The sequence below is a fragment of the Macaca thibetana genome, chromosome 9, assembly GCF_024542745.1.
Source record: "Macaca thibetana thibetana isolate TM-01 chromosome 9, ASM2454274v1, whole genome shotgun sequence".
Lineage (NCBI taxonomy): Eukaryota > Metazoa > Chordata > Mammalia > Primates > Cercopithecidae > Macaca > Macaca thibetana.
Genome location: NC_065586.1, coordinates 66,095,565 through 66,115,210, shown reverse-complemented (window position 1 = coordinate 66,115,210; position 19,646 = coordinate 66,095,565). Strand labels below are relative to the sequence as shown.

Below are 19,646 nucleotides of genomic sequence, written 5' to 3'. Positions count from 1 at the left end.
TTATTTGTGTATCCATGATAAAGTGGTGGAACCATATGATGCTTATAAGTCCTTCCTTTGTCTACAGCATTGTAATATTATTGCATTTTATTCTTTTTTTTAAAAAAAGGCACCACTGAATTATTTTCATTTACTGGCACCTCAATGCCTAATACAGTATATTCATATGTATAGATAAATGTTAAAAGTATCTTTGTTGTTCCTGCAGTTTAATATGAATTTCCTGGATTATTCCGTAGTCCGGATGCAACAAGGTTCCTACAGACTCAAGAAAGTCCATACCCTTTCTGGTACTCCTTTCATCCTGGTAGAAAATTCTATTCTACTTCAGATTCCTAGGGCTCAATCTGAAAGAGCAGAACTCCCACCTGGAGGGCAAGCATAATCAGAAAGAAGTGGACTTCACTGAAAAGTCAATTGTGCTGCATCCCCATTTCAGTCCTTTGTTGTACATTTCTGTGAACACTCAAAGAAGTTCACTCCTTTCTTCTTGAGTAGGAAAGTGGAAATGTAGAGTGGCTGGAGGCTTGCGTTTTAGAGAAGACTCCACCCACATCTTTTATTAAGGGGACTCTGAGGGACTCCTCTATTCCGTATGTCCCTGGAAAGAGGAGAGAGTGTCACTATTCAACCACCTGGCAAGGGTCCAGTAAAGAAAATGCACCTCAAGACACAGGATATAGCAGAAGTATGTTTTTCCTGGAGAGAATGGGGCTCACTTCCACAAAGGCTGCCATCAGAGTCTCTCATTATAGCCATATATAAGCAAGGCCTCCCAATCCATTAACCCCAATGAAATAAACTGAATGCCCTGGCTTTGTTTTAACATTAGAAGAGATTTCTGCAACCAGTCCAATCTCAGGATCATGCAGCTTTTCAAACAGGAAAAGAATGCTTTTCATACTATAGGTCTTCTCTTGGTTTCAGGATACAAACCAGATACCAAGAATCAACAGAGGGCTCACCAAAGAACCAAAGGTTATGAGAACACATCATTTCCTATTATTGTCCGAACTCTGTCATTAGCAAAGTATGCGGCCTTGTACAAGATATTTAATCTCTTTGCACCTCATTTTTCTCATCTTTAAAATAAAATATGTGGGGCTGGGCACAGTAGTTCACCCCTGTATTCCTAGCACTTTGGGAGGCTGAGATGGGTGAATCGAGTTCGAGACCAGCTTGGGCAACATGGCAAAACCCTGTCTCTACTAAAAATACAAAAAAACCAACCAGGCATGGTGGTGGATGCCTGTAATTCCAGCTACCTGGGAGGCTGAGGCAAGAGAATCAATTGAAGCCAGGAGGCAGAGGTTGCAGTGAGCTGAGATTGTGTCACTGCACTCCAGCCTGGGTGACAAAGCAAGAATGTCTCAAAAATAAAAATAAAATAAAATAAAACAGTTAGGTTAGATGAATTCAAAAGATTCTTTACTTGGTTTAAGGTTCTCTACTATAGCATACCCTCTGTAGCTTGCATCTTAAACCACCAAAGGTCATAATCTTAGTACTGAAAGATTACCTTCTTTTCATGCACAGATCACTTTCAAAGTGCAAAACAGACTAGAGAAGACATTTTCAGAGGTAACTTGTCTATTATTTCTCCTCAATACCAACTTTTATTGACAACCTTAGGTATGTCAATAAAAGACATGTACAAATAAGCACCATATTGATGCAAACACTGAAGTTTATTTTTGTTTTTGTTGTTGTTGTTGTTTTGCCATCTCTGGAATTCCTATCAGCATTGTAAATTTTGAAATAACCCATAACAAAGAATTAACTATTTCAATAAACATTCTCCACTATAAAGTAGCTATAAGCTGCCCACAAGGCAAACTGTTGTATAGCAAACAACCATGTAAAACTTAATAAATCTTCTCTGGTGCATGAAAATCAGCTAACGCTTGACTCAACAGCTTTCTACCTAAGTGCCACCAATAAACTGAGCCCCAGAGACAACAGATGGAAACAGAATAGCAAACCTTAGGAATTAAAAGATGTCTCTATAATGTTTTTACTTTGCTAATTTAATAGAAGACACTTAGTTGTCATGACCATTAACTATCCAGTGTGGAAATCAAATTTTGGAAGGAGGAAAAATGTATAATATACATCATTTTAATCATTCATTTTAAAATAAAGGCAAGTTTCTTACATTAAAAAATCCATATGTTTTTTTCTTTAGACTGTAACTATAGAAAAACAAATCACCCTATAAAGATCTGTAGTTTATGAAGCAGTGAAAATGGTCAAATGGTTATTGAAGTAAGCTAGAAATTAGGAAATGTGAATATTAATTCTAAATTTGTTACTGACTCAGGATGACCTTGCATGATGCATCCAACCTTCTTTTCTCTGTATCAGAAAACTAAAGAATAAATGTAACATCACATTCTTTTTTCCTTTGGGACAAACAACTGTGTACAATTGAATAAAAATGAAATTGTATATGTAGTGGCTAGAATAAAATATGTTTGGGTTGGTTTGAACTTAGCACAGTGTTTAATAATTCAACATTTTTTATACTTGTGCAATAAATTTTTAAATGATGTCTGAAATGCTTTGAAATCTTCAGAAACAGGTTTATAAATGGCATAAATAATCATTTTATTTGATCTGGCAAATAAGATATAGAATACCACCTAAAATATACATGAATATTTTAATATAGCAGTCCTTGGTTCACTTACCCTTAAAAGAAATAATTCAATCAGAATTCTTTCAAGACAGTTAGATTAATTACAGAAGAAGGAAAAAAAGAATCTCCCCCCAATTGAGCAATTAACATGCTTCATCTTACAAAGGCCACTGAAGTTAATCCATGGCTATAGAACTATTGCTCTAGAAACTTAGCACCTCCCCTTAGTACTCACTGAGTCCAGCTCCCACTTACACCCTTTCTTAGACTGCATCTAAACAATTCCAGATACATATGTTCTTTTTTATTTTATTGATTTATTTATTTTTCGAGATGGAGTTTTGCTCTTGTCACCCAGGCTTGAGTGCAATGGTGTGATCTCGGCTCACTGCAACCTCTGCCTGGGTTCAAGCGATTCTCCTGCCTCAGCCTCCCAAGTAGCTGCGATTACAGTCACCCGCCAACATGCCCAGCTAATTTTTTGTATTTTTAATAGAGACGGGGTTTCTCCATGTTGGTCAGGTTGGTCTTTATTTTTAAAGGTCTTAAAGAAAATATATTTACAACTCCGTTTTAATGTTAGCCCCAGTGGAAAGTTAGTCCCTACCTTATAAGGTCCTTACAGATAAGCAATTCCCAGTGCAATATTATTCTAGCTGATTCATTACATTTTTCTTGCTAAGCAAGTCCTTACATGGTTGAAGGACACTATTGGAATTCATCAACTTTTTCTTCTCTATATGCTATAGTACAACTGCAAGCCTAGCACTATTTAGTTTCATTTTCTAAGCACTTCTTCCATAGGATCCCTACATTGTTGTCTTGTATCCTCAGAGTTCTCAAGTTCCCAGGGTAAGCCTAAGAGTATTTTCTATGTGGTCAGTCATTCTCTATCTAGAATTTTATTTTTTTGTTTTGAAATATTTGATTGACAAAGATTGAATATATTCAAAGTGTGCAACAAGATGATTTGAGAGATATATACACATTGCATAATGATTACCACAATCAAATTAACACATCTATCATCACTCATGCAGTTTATTAGGTCCTGAGAACTTGTTTATCTTATAAGTGAAAATGTGTACCCTTTGATCAATATCTAGTGATTTCCTCCACCCACCAATGCCTGGAAACCACCCCTCTACTCTCTGCCTCTCTGAGTTTGACATTTTTAGATTCCACATATAAGTAAGACCATACAGTATGTATATTTCTGTGTCTGGATTATTTTGCCTAGCAAAATGTCTTCCAGGTTCAACCACACTATTGCAAAGGCAGGATTTCCTTCCTTTTTAAGGCTAAATAATATTTCATTGCATATATGTATACCACATTTTCGTTATTCATCTGTCAATAGACACTTAGGTTGTTTCCATATCTTGGCTGTTGTGAATAATGCTGCAATGAATGTGGGGGTGCAGCTATCTCTTCAAGATACTGATTCCATTTTCTTTGGATATATACCCAAAAGTAAGATTGACAGGTCTTATGATAGCTCTATTTTATATTTTTTAGCAACCTCTATACTTTTTCTGAAATGACTATACCAATTTACATTCCCAACAATGTGCAAAGGTTTCCTTTTCTCCACATCATCACCAACCCCTGTTATCTCTTGTCTTGCACACCTGTTAGGATGGCTATCATTAAAAAGATAAGAGATAACAAGTAGAATTTATTTTTCAATAGAAGAATGTTAACCCTCAGTCATTTTTATCAAATAAATTTTATCTAACTTATTTCTATTTTTTTCTTTTATATAAAAGATTTTTTAAATTCAATTTTTATCCCAAGGTATTATGTACCCTTCTGGCTTTGAAATTATCTAAAAGGGGTCACACACCCAATTTTAGTAAAAGAAAAAAAAGCAGTTGTTCACTCCTGAGCATCATCACTAACAAAGTATCATGTGCTGAACAATACCTGGAAGCATAAGGGAAGTTTGGGTATATAGAATGTAATTATTAACCTGAATTGGATGTTAGCCAGAACACTGGACCTACTTCCCCCAGCAGATTGTCATAGTACAAGTCCTCAGTACATTAACTGCCCATCAAGAGACACCATCTTAGAAACATATTAGAACCAAATGTTGCAGCTCCCTTCTCAAGAGGTGTCAACATGTTCTTTTTGTTACATAGATCACCAACTGCTAGACTATGTATGTCCAAAAACATTCTATTCCATATGTTCAGAACAGTGCTGGACCCTATGTACAGCACAGAAGTATACAAAATAAAGAACATATCCATATCCCTTATGGAACTTACAACCTATTTAAGAAAATGGACAAAACATTATAATAGCTACCAGTTATACTAAACACATATCAGGTGCAATGTTAAGTCCTTTATACATATTTTATAGGACTTACTTTATACTTGATATATTGTTTCCTCAAAGCAAGCTGTTTAAGTTAGGGGTTATTTTTCTGATGCTTTTTTAAAAGAAACTCAGGTGCCCAGTACAAACAGTCTAACCAGGTTTGGGTAACTACAAAGCTCACACTCTAATCACTGTACTACATAGATTCTCAATGAGTATATCATCAATCAGATGCTAAAATGTATGACACAGATAAAAGCTAAGAATGGCAAAGAGTGAAGAGTTAACATATTGACTAGAGGTCACAGGAGGAGGTGATACAGGGGAGGCTAGACTTCAGTTTGACTTTAAAGAATGATTTAAGTACGTAAAATCAAAGGGGCTGTATATTCTAAATACCAAGTTATATAAACCTTGTGGACAGGTCAGAAGGCAAGAATAGCATGCCGGGATGAGACAAGAATCAGATATGTGATGTGTTTCAACATGCATGTAGGTCTGAAGTGCAATAATTTAATTTTACTTATTTTTGTATCAATGTGTAAATGTGCTTTAGTCTATATAATGTTCAACTCAATAATGTCAACTTTATTTTATATCAAAAGACGTCAGAAGCCTCTGGAAATGGATGTGTTTTACAATGTTATTATAAGTTTTAAGGGTAGATAAAGAGAGGAATGAATTACATTAGAGTCCACATTATCAAACCTTATTTTGTTTTACTCCACAAAATGAAAGCTCTAAAGAAAGCTCTTGATTTATAAGCACTCAAATTAATACATAAATCTGGGATCAATGTAATAACTGGAACATGCTATTACCATTCCTATGTCACACCAACTAGAAGGATGAAAACCAAGCAGTTCAAGCAGATAAACTCCAAGACTGTACCTGCCTTTTGATCGTAAGAACCAAAAGAGTGTCTAGATTCTCCAGTTAATCCTGCTTTGTCATCTGTTTACTTCAGGCTGACTCCTCCCGGTAAACCCACCACCTCACGTATCACAACCTCCTCTCTCACCTTTTCCAATCAAAGCTATTTCAACATTAGTCTTTCTGACAGTAGGAAAATGTAGAGATGCTTGTACCCAAGGAATAGCTGATGCACCGGCACTCCTCTTTTAAATAAATAAATGCTAAGTTCATACCTAGGAAAGAAAACACAGTAACCTCAGAAAAACAGAGGTGAGAGAATGGAGCAAAGTACTCCGGTAGTCTATCTTGTGCCGAGAAAGAAATCTCTCAAAAATCTCTCAAAAATGTTAAAAATATCATAGAAGGGGACAGAAAATAAAACCTAATGGATGACTCCAATAAAATAATTATAGTCAATTCATTGGACATCCATAATTCAGAGTTAACACTGGCATTTTCTGTTTCTTTTAAAAAATGGATAGAAGAATAAAATGTGTTAGGAGAAAACCTCAATAATATATAGGGGCAAGGGACAATCTCTCAGCCCGTGGTATCCAGGAAGCGAAAGGCTTATGCTCTTTTGAATTTTAAAAGTGTAGCAAAACACATTGATTTTAATTGCCTATAATCTGAGGTCAAACCTTTTGGCATGGTTCTTTGTTCATAGCAACACCACCACCAATAATATTTACTGAGGATTTGCCATGAGTCAGATACTGTTGTGAGCACTGGAGAGGATACAGCATTAAAGGTGACAGAAGAGGCCCTGTCCTTATGGAGCTTATGTTCTGTCCCAATGCGGAATGATAAATACGGTTGGACCAGGGAACAAACCATGACTAATTCTCTAACACAAAGAATACTGTCTTATAAAGAGGAAACTTTCTTGCTAAATTGGCAATTTTACAGAGACCTGAATCTTTTCTATTAGAAGAAAAACACTTTCTGGTGTGTGCTTAATCAGGTTTTGGAGCTTCAAAGGAATAGAATGAGAGATAAAAGACAAATCCCACCAAGCTAGAGAAGAGCTGATGTTCTGACCCTTTGACCCTGCCCATCAAGAAGACATAACACTCCAAGTTTGAAGTCAGACTTGATTTAGATTTGAAGCCCAGTTTCATGCCTTATTAGCTCCATGACCTTAGGCATGTTACTTAACTTCCTTAACAGTTTTCTCATCTGTAAAATGGTGCTAATAAAAGCTAGCTCACTGTATTGTTATAAGCATTTAAAGATTTCATTCATAAATGTTTAAATCATACCACGTGGCATATGCGTTTCATTTAATAAATAGTATAGATGATTTATATATGCATATATATATACACACACTCCATATGCTCATCTTTTCTTTACGCACATATTATTTACCCACCTATCCTCAATGCCATTCTCCCAGAGTTCTACCCTTCTGCCCTTGAGGTATTTACCTTCTTCCAAATTCACAATTAGCTAGTAAAAGAATCCAATCACTGAAAATGTGTTAATGAGAAAGGATAACAGAAGAGTACAGTGACTACTGCCTGCCAGCTCAAAGACCCCTGCGTGGAAGGTTTCGGAAACAAAACTGTACTAAAACTTGCATAGGCCAGAGGAGTGACTCTGGTGTGAATGCTAAGCAGCATCCTCTGGGGGTTTGTTGTAGTAGCACTCAGTAACCATCAAGTGCTAATACCTAGACCCTCATTAATTTTTTAAAAAAACAAAATTTAAATGGACATTTTATCCTTTTTCATGTAAATTAATGTATGTGCAAAAGTAATGTATTTGTCCTGGAACATTCTATAAAATAAATATAACCCCTAGGAAAACAGGACCACAGAAAGGTTAAATGTCCATGTAACATCTGTGATAGAGCAATACCTAGAACACAATTCTCTTTTTGGCCCAATAATTCTAGACCGTATCATGTTGACTTCATGAGATTTAACTAAGTATAGAAAGTTCCGCGTTGAAAACCTTCATCCAAAAGGATCCAAAGCTTGTGAATTAGGCAATGGCAAGAATGCCACGCCCTTTGCTACGCTAAGAGGAAAGTCTCTCAAGTGATCGACTCGATGCCTGGCCATGCAAGTCAGACATTTAGTCATTTTTCTAGACGCTATCCATCATGGAGCACATTCCCGAATTTCATGCAACTTCATTTAAACGTCTAACTGCCTATTCTGATCAGAATAAACCTTTGGTGGAAGTAAAAGCTTGACAATGCTGACACCTAGTGGCTGTGAAGAAACTGGAGCAGATCCAGTCTAGGAAGAGTAGCGAGCTACTGTGGTAGTGTCTCCAAAACACACAGCATTTAATCATGATGAATATTCGGTTATAAAGTACAAATTCTAAAACAAACCCTATAAAAGTTTATTTCAGCTCTCTATTTATCTTGGGGCCTACAAAAGGAGGCAATAAAAACCGTGCATTTGAAGAGCAAATTTTCCTTCTATCTTCCACACTTAGCAAATTACTCATCTTCAAAGATCAAACAAAACTGAAGATTGATTCATATTTTGGCATATTTATGACTATTTTCCTTAATATTGCATGTACACCCACAACCTTATCCTGGTCTTAAGGTGATTTTTCTCCCCAGGTCAAATATAAAAGCCAACTGGCCAAGCCATTATAGAGATTTCCTTTATGCCGCTGAAGCGTCCCTAGTCAAAGGGTAGTTGGATTTTCACAAACCAGCAGGAATTTTTTTTAAGCGAGGTATAAGGACACATGTGGAAACCCCTAAAGTACACATCTAAAAGCAAGGACCACATTGAACACTGTGGGAAGCCATATGAACACAGCAGATCAGCACAACACAACCTGTTTCTGCTCTAACCATTAGAAGATAAGTTTCCTCAGACCCACCTGCACCTGTGACAGGCAGGATGGCAGGAAGCCTAAAGTGTTCATCTCCTCCACCAAGGAGAGCTCTGACCCCTACCTGCTGACGTTTGAAGGCTAAATAATCCAAATTTTCCAGCTCCTTCCCAAGCTTCTGGTAGGTTTTCTGGAGGTCGGATTTGTTGGCAACATTTTTGAGAGACTCAAATGTCCTTTGAAACTGAAATTGAAAACAAAAGCAGATCATTAGGATAGCAGCATATTTTTCTCAAATTCTCAACTTGCTAACACAAAGAGTCGATAATGAGCCTCAGTTTCTCCCATTCATAATACAGTGATAACAAATGCTAGCTAATTATCTTCCAATGAAATAATTAGGGACACACAAAGAGTTATAAACCATATTCTAAGTATAATCAACATTATTGCATGCATGAGAAGCCTGTTTAGTCTTCATTCTAACAAAAAAGCATACTTCGTTTAAAAAAATAAAAAAGAAAGTTCATCTTTTAAGATACACTTCTGCTTTTAAATTTTTTAAAAAGCACAGTGAATGTATAATTTCAAATCATAATAAGGAAGCATTAAAGAGTGCTCACATTTCAATCATAGAAACAAACAAATGTATGAAAATGTAGTTGCTTACATGATATTTTGCTGTAATGGCATGGGATCTGGCTTGCCTCTATAATAATATCTATGCAGAATAGGTTACCCAACAAACTTCAGCAAGGAAGATCTCTCAGAGCTTGTATTTTGAGAAGGAAGGAAAACAACATTTTGATGATCAAAGCATATGTGGCATGTTCAGCAAACATTTATTCATTTCTGCTCTATAACACAGATGAGCTATGAGCAGAAAGAGAGTTCTGATCAGTTCTGCTGAATCAGAATGCTCCCATTCTTTTTAAATCAGGTACTAGATAAATACAAAGGTGAAAAATTGCAACAAACTACAGAATGCTGTCTGCTACTAATAATTAATTAAGCAAAGGAAGCTCACAAATTGGATTCTTGGTTTATTTTAGTAAATTAGAACATACTTTGGAGGGTTAGTGACTGAAAATGTCAAGTAATGTAATTTGCAAGACATTTGCATTTGCTCTCTCTTTATGTCATTTATTTCCCATATTCTCACTCTGTGCCATTAGACAGATTTCTCCAGATAGAGACTTGACCATCTTAAACACACCAGAACTCCACTGTGACTATGATGCCATGAGACAGGCTAATAAGATTTTATAGAATATAATTAAGTTTCCAGGGAAATTATTTGACCCTTCCTATATCAAACTCTATGAAATAAATCATATTAAAATGGCATTCTACTGAATTAAATCCCTAATATCAAGAAAGTAACATGTTTATCTCAATCCAAGGTGACAGAGGGAAAAGAAACGGGAAATAACAGTGCTAAGATTCCATGACAGGACATTAAATTAAATTCAACAAATAATCATTTAGAACCTATATGCACAAGGCACTATGAATGTAAAAGACATTTCCTGCCCTGAAGGAACTTAGACCATTGGAGAAACTAGACATGAAATTCGGAAATGAGATGGACACTGACACTTACTGAGTGCCTGCTCAGCCCCAGGTACTTTATGCTTTCCAATTGAATCTTCACAAGAACCACAGGAGTTCCTATTTCTCTTCTCATTCTACAATTGAGTAAACTGGGTTTCAGAAAGTTTGATTGAACTGGGTTTCTATTACAACGTTCATGTTCTTTCTACTCTATCCTTAACTCTAACACAGGCAAGGTAGTAAAGAGAATGCAAAAAAAAGAGATAAAGGTAACATTGGTGAAAACTCAGAAAACTCACTGATATTGACTGAGGGACTCAGACCACATAGAAGACGTAAGAGAATTTGAATTGGGCCCCAAAGGACAGGAAGTCTTTTAAGAGTCTCACATGGAAACCAATTCTACCCAACACTTCAAACACAGCCAAAATCAGTTCATTTTCCCCACTTATAACAATAAACAAATTTCTTTCAACGTAATTTTAATGACCTTTATATGAAATATTTATCGTATTGTATAATCATTTCTATGCCTTGCCCATTTCTTGGTTCATTCTCACTATGTTCAAATCAAAATAAAACCTTATTTAAGATTCTAAAAAATTTAAGTAATTTTATCTATGATTTAAATAATACAAGCTATTTCACTGACAAATCCATTTAACTCTAAAGCATGTTTTAGCCCCCGCACTTTGTCTTCCCTAAGAAATATTAGCTCTACTTCTTAAATATTTCTTCTTCATATTTATCTCTGTGAACATTATACAGCTCCAAATGGGAACTTTAGAGCAAACACACTTGTAAAGAGTGTTCAAAAAAACACAAAAAACCAACACTTCCCAGTAATATGCCCATGGCCAAAGAAGTAATGGAGAAAATCCAGTAACAATACATCATCACAAGAATATTTTAACTAAAGGTCGGAGTTTGTATAATATGGAGAGTTCAGCTTGAACTTTCGTTATCAGGAATTACATCCTCCATTTATTGATAATAAAGAGTTCAAAATACTGTAAAACCATGATAATTTCATTCATTTAAGCAGTTTTTTTGCTTACAAAGCAATTAATTGTCAAGGAGAGGTCATATGAAACCTGTGGTATAGCTCTGGCTTAGCTCCCTATTGAACACACCCCATCCCCACCTGCACACATTTACACTTAAAGATGCTAAAGAGTGAAAGCAATAATCTTACTTTGCAAATGATGCTGAAGTACGGAAGATAAAAGTTAGGTTGAGGCCTAGATTTTAAAGAGCATTCACTTGACTTGAACATTTTTTTAACAGGCCACAATGGTTAATCATTGAAACAAACCTCCAAGATTTTGTATATTTGTTCAGTACATGATAATTTTTTTATATTGATTATTTCTCCAAATAATATGATCTCCCGGTTGGAGACAAGTTGGGGAAAGGAAGCACAATTAATTCAAGAGATTTTTAATACTCCTGGATTTTACTTATTCAAAGTTTTGAGTGGGAATTTAAAATGAGCCAAAAACCCCAGAATAATTTGTTGAACCTTGAATTTTTCCTGTGTGCTTTTTTTTAACTCATTATAAACCAAACTCAAACTTTAAAAAGCTCAGTGAATTAGACTAAACCCAAAACAAACCTTGGACATACAAGATAAGAATGGGTGGAGGAAAACAATATCCCTAAGCCCAACACTTACTGGGAAAGTAAGCACTGTCAACACTCCCAGAGTGTGTTTTCTCATCAAATTATTTCTGCTCAGAAATAATAATAGTAACCCATCAAATAAAACAGCAGAAACTATAATTGTTCATCTCACATTAAAATAGCTGACAAATTGTTTTGCAAGAAAGAGAAGCATAGAAAAGGCAACAGGGAAATGTCTACTTTGTCTCAGCAGTCCCTTTTCCCAGATACATTTTTTTCTCCTTTTTCCTGACAATACATATATAAATAAATCTAAGCCAATGTTCTATACAAATTATGCATCCAATGAGTTCATGTAAATTATGTAGATTCATGGAGTAATTTGAGAAAGACAAGAAGAAATAGGCTGAAACAGCAGGAAAAAAAATGCAGCCAAGGCTCTGGCAAACAAAGTTTTCCTCGCCCTCAATGCCAACGCCCTGGCTTCCTTTCGTAATCAGATCGATTGATTCAAATAACTCTAAAGCTCCAGCAGCCTACTAATTCCGGTAATTTAAAAACATCAAGTAGCATTGCTCCAAAACAAGAGGTAGCTCCACAGTCATCATTTTTTTCTTATTTAGTATTTCATGCATTTATACAAGGTGCTGGATGCTACCCGTAGCATGAAAAGAAATCCCATACTCGCAGCAATATGTGTACAAAAGGGTATCCAAGAAGTGCCTGATGGAAAGCATTATATCACCAAGTGTGATCTTAGTGTCCCTAAATTGTCTGTTTGAAACAATGCCAAAAGTTTCTAGAGACTAAAGCAAAAGGAAACAATAGTCAAAGAAATAATATATTGATCCTCTATAAATATTAATACTTAGAGTAAAAAGAAATTGTTTTAAGCATAAGAAATGGCTAATCTACCTTACTTAAATATGGCAACCACAGAACAATCAAAAATAAAGTATTACAGAGAAAGAAATTACTTAATGTTTCTGAACTTAATCCATTGACTTTCATACATATTTTCCAAATGAACTTACAAGATGATAATGCCACTCGTTAAAAGGAAGTTTACAACTGAAGCAGAAAATTAAAGCTCACACACATACCTCAAATGATTTTTTTTTTTTTTATTGGCTGTAAGGAATGATTATAAAAGTTAAGAACATAGGGCAAAACTGGGCTTGAGATCTAAATTAGAAACAGTTCTATGTAGGTGAAGGCACACTGGTCTTGAGGTCTGAGGTTCAAGTCCTTGCTATGCCATTTTAAAACTGCATCACTTTGGACAAGTTATTACTATTTCAATTTTGATTGTGTGTTATCTATAACACAGGACAAACTGTCTTTGCCTGCCTACTTCATTCAGTTGTTGTGAAATCAGTTGAGGAAAAATAAAAGACATTCATTCAACAAACATTTCTCAATGAGCAACATACCAGACATGTAAGAAACAGAGGAAAACAAAAGAGAAACAACTCTTACCCTAACAGGTTTTGCAATCTAGCTTTATAGGTTACTGCTTTATAAACTTACAAGTTCCATAAAATTGAAAAGACCATTGTCATTAAGCTCATGACACCTTTCAGAAGTGAACAAGGACTGAACAAAAGGGTCATTCAATAATTGTTTATAGAACAGCATCACTGTGCAAAGCACTGGGCTTGACACTGTGAGAAACATCAAATTTATGGTGAGGCATGGTTGGAAAAATGACGAAATCATTGATGCTTTATGAAAAGTTTGGCCAGGCGCAGTGGCTCATGCCTGTAATCCCAGCACTTTGGAAGGCCAAGGCTGGCAGATCACTTGAGGTCAGGAGTTCGAGACCAGCCTGGCCAACATGGTGAAATCCCATCTCTATTAAAAATACAAAAATTAGCCGGGTATGGTGGCATGCGCCTGTAATCCCAGTTACTTGGGAGACTGAGGCAAGAGAATTGCTTGAGCCCAGGAGACAGTGGTTGCAGTGAGCCGAGATTGCACCACTGCACTCCAGCCTGGGTGACAGAACAAGACCATATCAAAAAAAAAAAAAGTTTATGGGCAATGCCCCCAAAGAAATCAGCAGTTTACAAATGGATAACCCATTTTGAGAAGGGTCAAGATGATGTTGAAGACAAAACCCACAGCAGCAGACCATCCACATCAATTTGTAAGGAAAAACTTAATCTCGTTTATGCCCTAATTGAAGAGGACAAACAATTAACACCAGAAGCAATAGCCAACATTATAGACATCTGTACTGGTTCAGCTTATACAACTCAGGGGGGGGGGGGGGGGGGGGGGGGGGGGGGGGGGGGGGGGGGGGGGGGGGGGGGGGGGGGGGGGGGGGGGGGGGGGGGGGGGGGGGGGGGGGGGGGGGGGGGGGGGGGGGGGGGGGGGGGGGGGGGGGGGGGGGGGGGGGGGGTGACTGAAAATTTTAAGTTGAGCAAATTTCGCCTGGATGAATGCCTAAATTGTTGCACATAGATCAGTTGCAGATAAGACCAGAGTTTTCACTGAAATATTTTAACAATTTTAATTTCATCAAGCTCTTTAAGTATTCCTTTTGAGAAATGTAACAAAAGACGAACGTGGATTTACCAGTATGATCCTGAAGACTGAGCACAATCAAAGCAACACCTCCCAAGAGGTGGAAGTGGCCCTGTCAATGCAAAAGCAAGCCAGTCAAGAGACCAAAGATCATGGCAATCATTTTTTAAGATGCTCAAAGAATTTTGCTTGTTGATTATCTGGAGGACCACGGAATGATAGTATCTGTTTATTGTGAGGGTGTTTTGAGAAAGCTAGCCAAAGCTTTAGCAGAAAAACACCGGGAAAGCTTCACCAGAGTCCTTCTCCACCACAAAGCTCCTGCTTATTCTGCTCATTCCTCTCATCAAACAAAGGCAATCATTTAAGTTTCAATATAAAATCATGAGGTATCCACCTTACAGTCCTGGTTTGGCTCCTTCTGACTTCTTTTTGTTTCCAAATCTCAGAAAATAGTTAAAGGGCATTCATATTTCTTCAGTTAATAATGTAAAAAAGACTGCATTGGCACAGTTAAATTCCAGGACATTCAGTTCTTCAGGGATGAACTAAGTGGCTAGTATCATTATTTACAAAAGTGTCTTCAACTTGATGGAGCTTATGATGAGAAACAAAGTTCATATTTTTTATTTTTTTCTTTTAATTCCATTTTTCTATGAACTTCGTGAAGTCCCCTCATCATTACCCTGCTTAAAATTCTTTAATGGTTTCCCCTTAGCTTTCAGACTATAGTTCAAACTTTGCAACTTAGCACATAGACCTTTCAAATTAGATCTATGCCTACCTTTCCAGCTTCAACTCTTGTTCCTCCCACACAGTTTACCCTTCATTTCAGCCATTCAGGACTATTACAAGTCTTTCAGCATACATCCTCCTCTGCAGGTAAAACGCCCTCTGCCCCACTACCTTCTTTCTCTAGTCAACTCTCCAAACTCAGCCACATAGTATTCATTCAACATACCCTCTCTTAATACAATTCCCACCTCCATAACACTTTGTACCAACCTCTACCATAATAACATATTGTTAATTTACTTTTTATCTAGTCTGTAAATTCCAGGAGAGCAGGATCATTATGGTATTTTTAGAAATTTGAATCCCTAGCACATACTAGAGTGATGGTGACTGCCACAAAGTAAGCACACAAAAATAATGATTTGCTGAGGTGATTAATTAATTAATCAAGTCAGAGATAACTGGAAAGGTGCTGATTCTTTCTTTAAAAATAAAAATTTTACACGGTTTAAATTTGTATTGTCAAAGGTCATAAAATTTCAATTAAACAGGAGGAATAATCTCAAGAGATCTATTGTACATCATGGTGACTGTAGTTAATACCAATAAATTATATATATGAAAATTGCTAGAGTAAATTTAAGTGTTCTCACTACCAAAAAATTGATAAGTATAAAAGGTAATGCATATATATTAAATAGCTTGAGCTAGTCATTCCAGAATGTATACATATATTAAAACATCATGTTATATACTATAAATGTATATAATTTTTACTTGTCAAAATAGGGGGATATAGAATGGATAGTTAATGGATATAAAAATAAAGTTAGATGGAAAAAAAATCTGGTGTTTCGTAGCACAATATAAAGACCATAGTTAACAACAATTTATCACATATTTCAAAGTAACTAAAAGAGTGGAATCAGAATGTTCCTAACACAAAGAAATGATAAATGCTTGAGATGATGGATATTCCAATTACCCTGATTTTATTATTACACATTATATGCTTTTATCAAAATATCACATGTATCCCATAAATAAGTACAACTATTATGTATCCATATTAATTAAAAATAAAATTTAAAAAATACATATGTTTGAAAAAAATTTTCTTCTTCCCTAAAATTTCCAATAGGAAATTCATGACAAATCAAAAGCAAGTGTGCCATATTTGTCTCTATTTCTTATTTCTCCTCTTATATCTTGATGTGGTTTGGCTGTGTTCCCACACAAATCTCATCTTAAATTATGACTCCCACAATTCCCACATGTCATGGGAGGAACCCGGTGGGAGGTGATTGAATTATGGGGGCGGGTCTTTCCTGCACTGTTCTCTTGATAGTGAATGAGTGTCACGAGATCTGATGGTTTTAAAAACGGGAGTTTCCCTACATAAGCTCTCTCATTGACTGCCATCATTCACATCAGATGCGACTTGCTCCTCCTTGCCTTCCAACACGATTGTGCAGCCTCCCCAGCAAGGTGGAACTGTAAATCCATTAAACCTCTTTCTCTTGTAAATTTCCCAGTCTCAGGTATATCTTAATCAGCAGCATGAAAACAGACTAATACAGTAAATTGGTACCAGTAGAGTGGGGTACTGCTGTAGATACCTGAAAATATGGAAGCAACTTGGGAACTGGGTAACAGGCAGGGGTTGGAACATTTTGGAGAGCTCAGAAGAAGACATGAAAATGTGGGAAGGTTTGGAACTTCCTAGAGACTTGTTGAATGACTTTGCCCAAAATGCTGATATGCATATGGGCAATAAAGCCCAGGCTGAGGTGGTCTCAGCAGGAAATGAGGAACTTGTTGGGAACTGGAGCAAAGGTGACTCTTGTTATGTTTTAGCAAAGAGACTGGTGGCATTTTGCCCCTGCCCTAGAGATTTGTGGAACTTTGAACTTGAGAGCAATGATTTAGAGTATCTGGTTTAAGAAACTTCTAAGCAGCAAAGCATTCAAGAGGTGACTTGGGTACTGTTAAAGGTATTCAGTTTTATAAGGGAAGCAGAGCATAAAGTTTGGAAAATTTGCAACCTGACAATGTGATAGAAAAGAAAATCACATTTTCTGAGGAAAAATTCAAGCCAGCTGCAGAAATGTGCATAAGTAATGAGGAGCCAAATGTTAATCCCCAAGACAATGGGGAAAATGTCTCCAGGGCATGTCAGAGGCCTTCACAGCAGCCCCTCCCATCACAGGCCAGGAAGCCTAAGAGGAAAAAGCAGTTTCCTGGGCCAAGCCCAAGGTCCCCGTGCTGTGTGCAGCCTAGGGACTTGAGCCCTTTGTCCCAGGGCTCCAGCCATGGCTGAAAGGGGCCAATGTTAAGCTCAGGCCGTGGCTTCAGAAGGCAACTTCTGAAGCCTTGCCAGCTTCCATGTGGTGCTGAGCCTGTAAGTGCACAGAAGTCAAGAATTGAGGTTTGGGAACCTCTGTCTAGATTTCAGAGGATTTATGGAAATGCTTGGATGTCCAGGTAGAAGTTTGCTGCAGGGGCAGGGCTCTCATGGAGAACCTCTGTTAGGAGGTATGGAAGGAAAATGTGGGGTTGGAGGCCCAACGCAGAGTACCTACTGGGGCACCACCTAGTGGAGCTGTGAGAAGAGGGCCACTGTCCTCCAGACCCACCCCAGAATGATAGCTCCACTGACAGCTTGCACAGTGCGCCTGGAAAAGCCACAGACACTCAATGGCAACCCATGAACGCAGCCAGGAGGAAGGCTGTACCCTGCAAAGCCACAGGGGGAGAGCTGCCCAAGACCATGGGAACCCACCTCTTGCACCAGTGTGATCTGGATGTGAGACATGGAGTCAAAGGAGATCATTTTGGAGCTTTAAGATTTGACTACCCTGATGGATTGTGGACTTGCATGGGGCCTGTAGCGCCTTTGTTTTGACCAATTTATCCCATTTGTAACAGTTGTATTTACCCAATGCCTGTACCCTCATTGTAAGGGAGGAGACCACCCCTCATATCATCTTATGCCCAATTTCTGCCTTCAAAGAAAGAAGAAGTAAAAACTAAAAGGAAATGAAATCCACAGGGAGACAGCCCAGTGCCACACCCTGGGCCTGGTAGTTAAAGATCGACCCCTGACCTAATCGGTTATGTTATCTATAGATTACAGACATTATATAGAAATGCACTGTGAAAATCCCTATCCTGTTTTGTTCTGATCTAATTACCAGTGCATGCAGCCCCCAATCATGTACCCCCTGCTTGCTCAATCATGACCCCCTCACACGCACCCCCTTAGAGTTGTAAGCCCTTAAAAGGGACAGGAATTGCCCAATTGGGGAGCTCAGCTCTTGAGACAGGAGTCTTGCTGATGCCCCCGGCCAAATAAACCCCTTCTTTAACTCAGTGTCTGAGGAATTTTGTCTGTGGCTCATCCTGCTACAATCATATCTAGGAAGTAACTAACTTGCTGTTGATTTTACAGGCTCATATGCAGAAGGGACTTGCCTTGTCTTAGACAAGACGTTGAACTTTGGACTTCTGAGTTAATGCTGAAATGAATTAAGACTTTGGGGGAATGTTAAGAAGGCATGATTAGTTTTGAAATGTGAGGACGTGAGATTTGGGAGGGGCTGGGGGCAGAATGATATAGTTTGGTTGTGTCCCCACCCAAATTTCATCTTGAATTGTAATTCCCACAGTTCTCACAGGTCATGGGAGGAACTGGGTGGGAGGTAATAGAATTAAGGGACCAGGTCTTTCCTGCACTGTTCTCGTGATAGTGAATGAATCTCATGAGATCTGATGGTTTTAAAAACAGGAGTTTCCCTGAATGAGCTCTCTCTTTGCCTGCCGCCATCCACGTAAGATGTGACTTGCTCCTCCTTGCCTTCTGCCATGATTGTGAGGCCTCCCCAGCCATACGGAACTGTAAGTCCATTAAACCTCTTTCTTTAGTAAATTGCCCAGTATCAAGTATGTCTTTATCAGCAGCATGAAAACAGACTAATACACATCTTAAATACCAGTCTCGACTTGCTCTTTTTCTTTACATCTTAATATGCTTTTACGTATTTTGCCTAAGATCTTTCACAAAATATACATAGCTCCTAACAGCTCTTAATTATACAGTAATTTTCCCTTTATCAGCTGCCGATATGTTCAATAATAAAAGGCTTTAGAAACTCTTTTTGTTGGTACATATCTGCCTTTTAAATAGAAGGTGGCCTCAAAAAGTCTCAGCTGCCAATATGGTAGTGTGATTTTTCTGTCAAAATAAATATTCATCACAGTCAGAATTATTGTTTGTCCACAAATGCTTTATAAAATTATGTGACAAATGTTAAATATACATTTGACAAAAGTTGTTAAATTCTGGAGCCATTTCTTGTAAGATGTTGGTCTATTACCTAATCCAAAGGGATCAACATTCCCAAAACAAATAAAACCTGACTATGGTATGATAAATGGAAAAAGAAAAGTTAGTTCAACTCAATAGTCAAATTTCCCTTCATTTTTAGGAATAAGTACATCATTTCACTCCAAGGGC

The 19,646-nt window shown here is 37.4% G+C and overlaps 1 protein-coding gene across 8 annotated transcripts in view; it reads right to left on the bottom strand.

Moving 5' to 3' along the window:
• CTNNA3 (catenin alpha 3) overlaps window positions 1-19,646 on the bottom strand; it is a 1,858,220-nt gene that overhangs the window by 1,605,741 nt on the left and 232,833 nt on the right. For all 8 annotated transcript variants that reach the window (XM_050805650.1, XM_050805648.1, XM_050805652.1 and 5 more), the window contains one exon: window positions 8,814-8,933. In XM_050805650.1, the coding sequence (XP_050661607.1) occupies window positions 8,814-8,933 (120 nt within the window). The remainder of the gene's footprint in view (window positions 1-8,813; window positions 8,934-19,646) is intronic.